The 2,609-nt window shown below is 50.4% G+C and overlaps 1 protein-coding gene across 1 annotated transcript; it reads left to right on the top strand.

Annotated features, from left to right (window-relative positions):
• Positions 1-487: 487 nt before the first annotated feature.
• On the top strand, positions 488-2,172 carry LOC101767738 (probable flavin-containing monooxygenase 1). The gene is made up of 3 exons (XM_004987355.3): positions 488-662; positions 906-1,258; positions 1,358-2,172. Exons 1-3 carry the CDS (start codon positions 507-509, stop codon positions 1,695-1,697), a joined length of 849 nt encoding a protein of 282 aa, XP_004987412.2. The 5' UTR covers positions 488-506; the 3' UTR covers positions 1,698-2,172.
• The last annotated feature ends 437 nt before the right edge of the window (positions 2,173-2,609 follow it).

Here is a 2,609-nt window from a genome sequence, read left to right as displayed (position 1 = left end):
TATGACTAACTACTAACCCATCCAGAATAAAAATAAAGAAACATTCGATGAACAAGTAAGACGACCGTTATGTCTGTATGAGGAGGCTGTGACAGCAACGTGCATGTGGCCACCCGAATTGGGAGACCCGATCCAGTCCCAGAAAAGGTCACTCTTGTCATGGTCCGTCGTACACTCCATCTAGACTCTGCAGCTCTCCTACTCCTACAGGTTCAAAGTACACTGGACGCAACACGTACGCAGCTTTTGACTTTTCAGCCTCCGATCCCCCGGATTTGTCATACGCTTGCACTGCACGTACCACTTGATCTAGCTTTAATCCTGTTTCCTCAAAAGCGTGCGTCCATCACTCTAACGTTTTGACTGCACAATCACTTTTCTCTGGAGGATATAATCTATCATGGTCTAATTTCAACTGCTCCTGACCAAATGGTACTATTGGTAATCTTGATCGCCAGGTAAACTAATGTTTTTGAGTTGCAGGTGAGGGAGGCGAGGCGTGCACGATGCTGGTGAGGACCCTGCACTGGGTGGTGCCGTCCTACTCCATCTGGGGCCTGCCCTTCTTCCTCTTCTACTCCACCCGCCTGTCCCAGTTCCTCTACGAGCGCCCCGGCCAGGGAATCCTCCGCTCCATGCTCTGCCGCCTCATGGCCCCGCTGGTATGGACACTGATGAACATGTGTGCATGCTCGAGACGACGTGTAGTGTATTTGCTGCTGGCATCTGGCCATCTATCACCATGTATAGCTTGTCACCATCATCACGCAGCAGGCACGAGCAACAGATTATCAGATCTGGTGTAATTGCAACTGGCGTGGGGCATGCATCAACTTTGAATGCATGTCTGATGGCGTTGTCTGATTTGTCTCTTCTTCCATGGGCTGTGATGTTGATGTGTGCAGAGGGCGGGCGTGTCCAAGTTCATCGAGTCCTACTTGGCGTGGAAGCTCCCGCTGGACAAGTACGGGCTCCGGCCGAACCACCCCTTCGTGGAGGACTACGCCTCCTGCCAGATGGCCATCCTCCCCGACGGCTTCTTCGACATGGCCGACCGCGACATGATCCGCTTCAAGAGGGCCCCGGGCGGCTGGTGCTTCTCCCGCGACGGCGTCCTCCTCGACGACGGCACCGAGGTGAAGGCCGACCTCGTCTTCCTCGCCACCGGCTTCGAGGGCAAGGACAAGCTCCGCGCCGTCCTGCCCCAGCCCTTCCGCGGCCTCGTCGTCGACAAGTCCGGCATGATGCCGCTCTATCGGTGCGTGTGTTCACGATTGCACTGATTGATCGATCCATGAATATATTGCATTTTCTGATGACTGATCGATGGATGAACAATCAATGCTGATGCATGCAGCGGCACGATCCACCCTCTGATCCCGAACATGGCGTTCGTCGGGTACGTGGAGAGCGTGTCCAACCTGCACACGTCGGAGCTCCGGTGCCGCTGGCTGGCGGGCCTGCTCGACGGCCGGTTCGCGCTGCCGAGCGTGGAGGACATGGTGCGGCACGTCGACGGCGAGGCGGAGGCCATGCGCCGCACCACGCGCTTCTACCGCCGCCACTGCATATCAACCTACAGCATCCACGACAGCGACGCCATGTGCGCTGACCTCGGCACCAGGGTGCTCCGCAAGGGCAACTGGCTCGCAGAGCTCTTCGCGCCCTACAACAACCAGGACTACAAGGAGGAATGAGTTGAACCCATTCCGTCGTCGACGACGACGACGACCCCTGCCACACATTAATTAATTCAACTCCATATACTTATACTCTTTAATTTATTATTTAAAGTTGTTGTATACCTAATGTACGTGTGAGCTTATTAGTAGCTTAATAAGATTCGTTATTTGTTTATACTAGTATATATGATATGATTACAAAAGTTAAGGACTGTAGTAGCTAATAATGATCAGGAGAAGATTAGGTCATGGTCGTGTCATGTGAACCCAGGAGGAGTTTGGTAGAGGACTTTGATCGAGGTCTCGTCTCGCCCACGACCGCGAGATCTCCGGGGGAGAAGCAGCAGCCAGGACCATGTGGAACGAGGTGGTAGCTAGGTCCCCGGCTGCATGCTTCTTGCACCAATACAGTTTTTTCATTCCTGCCCCTGTAATACATTCTTTTTGTAATGTAACAATATGTTATGGAATATAAACACGCAATAAATGATTTCTAGTCCATTCTGCCGGTATGTGTATATAACCAAGGGTCCAATGTCTTACTCCCTCTTTCTTTATGAACTCCTCTATTTGAGTAGAGTACATGTGTGTGTGAATCTAGAGACCATGGCACATGAGCCTGCAAATGGTTGTATGGTAATGCCTCACTTAGAGTAATCCCACTTAGGGTTAGGCAATTCTTACATGTGTTTCGTTCCAATTACCTTTGCCCTCCCTCACCACTTCATTCTAGGGTGGGAAATGAGCCATTTTTGTTTTCTTAGCTTTGTTAAAAATTGATTTATTTTTTTATTATAGTCCCCACTGTCATTTAAGAGCCAATTTCTAAAAGCAGAACAAAAACAATTTTGATTATACTGTTTTTTGAGCCACATCAGAGTGAAATCGACTTGTTGAGAGTCAACCAATTTTGATTACATAAGAAAA

Source organism: Setaria italica, unplaced genomic scaffold (assembly GCF_000263155.2).
Source record: "Setaria italica strain Yugu1 unplaced genomic scaffold, Setaria_italica_v2.0 scaffold_266, whole genome shotgun sequence".
NCBI classification, from domain to species: Eukaryota; Viridiplantae; Streptophyta; class Magnoliopsida; order Poales; family Poaceae; genus Setaria; species Setaria italica.
The sequence above is the reverse complement of the archived record's forward strand: the minus strand, read 5'-3'. Positions and strand labels throughout refer to the sequence as shown.

Bases quoted from the DNA above. Each gene is read 5' to 3' on its own strand.
- LOC101767738 (XM_004987355.3), top strand. From the start codon at position 507: ATGCTGGTGAGGACCCTGCACTGGGTGGTGCCGTCCTACTCCATCTGG. The intron at 663-905 runs GTATGGACACTG...TGATGTGTGCAG, and splicing joins GCCGCCTCATGGCCCCGCTG to AGGGCGGGCGTGTCCAAGTT. The intron at 1,259-1,357 runs GTGCGTGTGTTC...TGATGCATGCAG, and splicing joins GGCATGATGCCGCTCTATCG to CGGCACGATCCACCCTCTGA.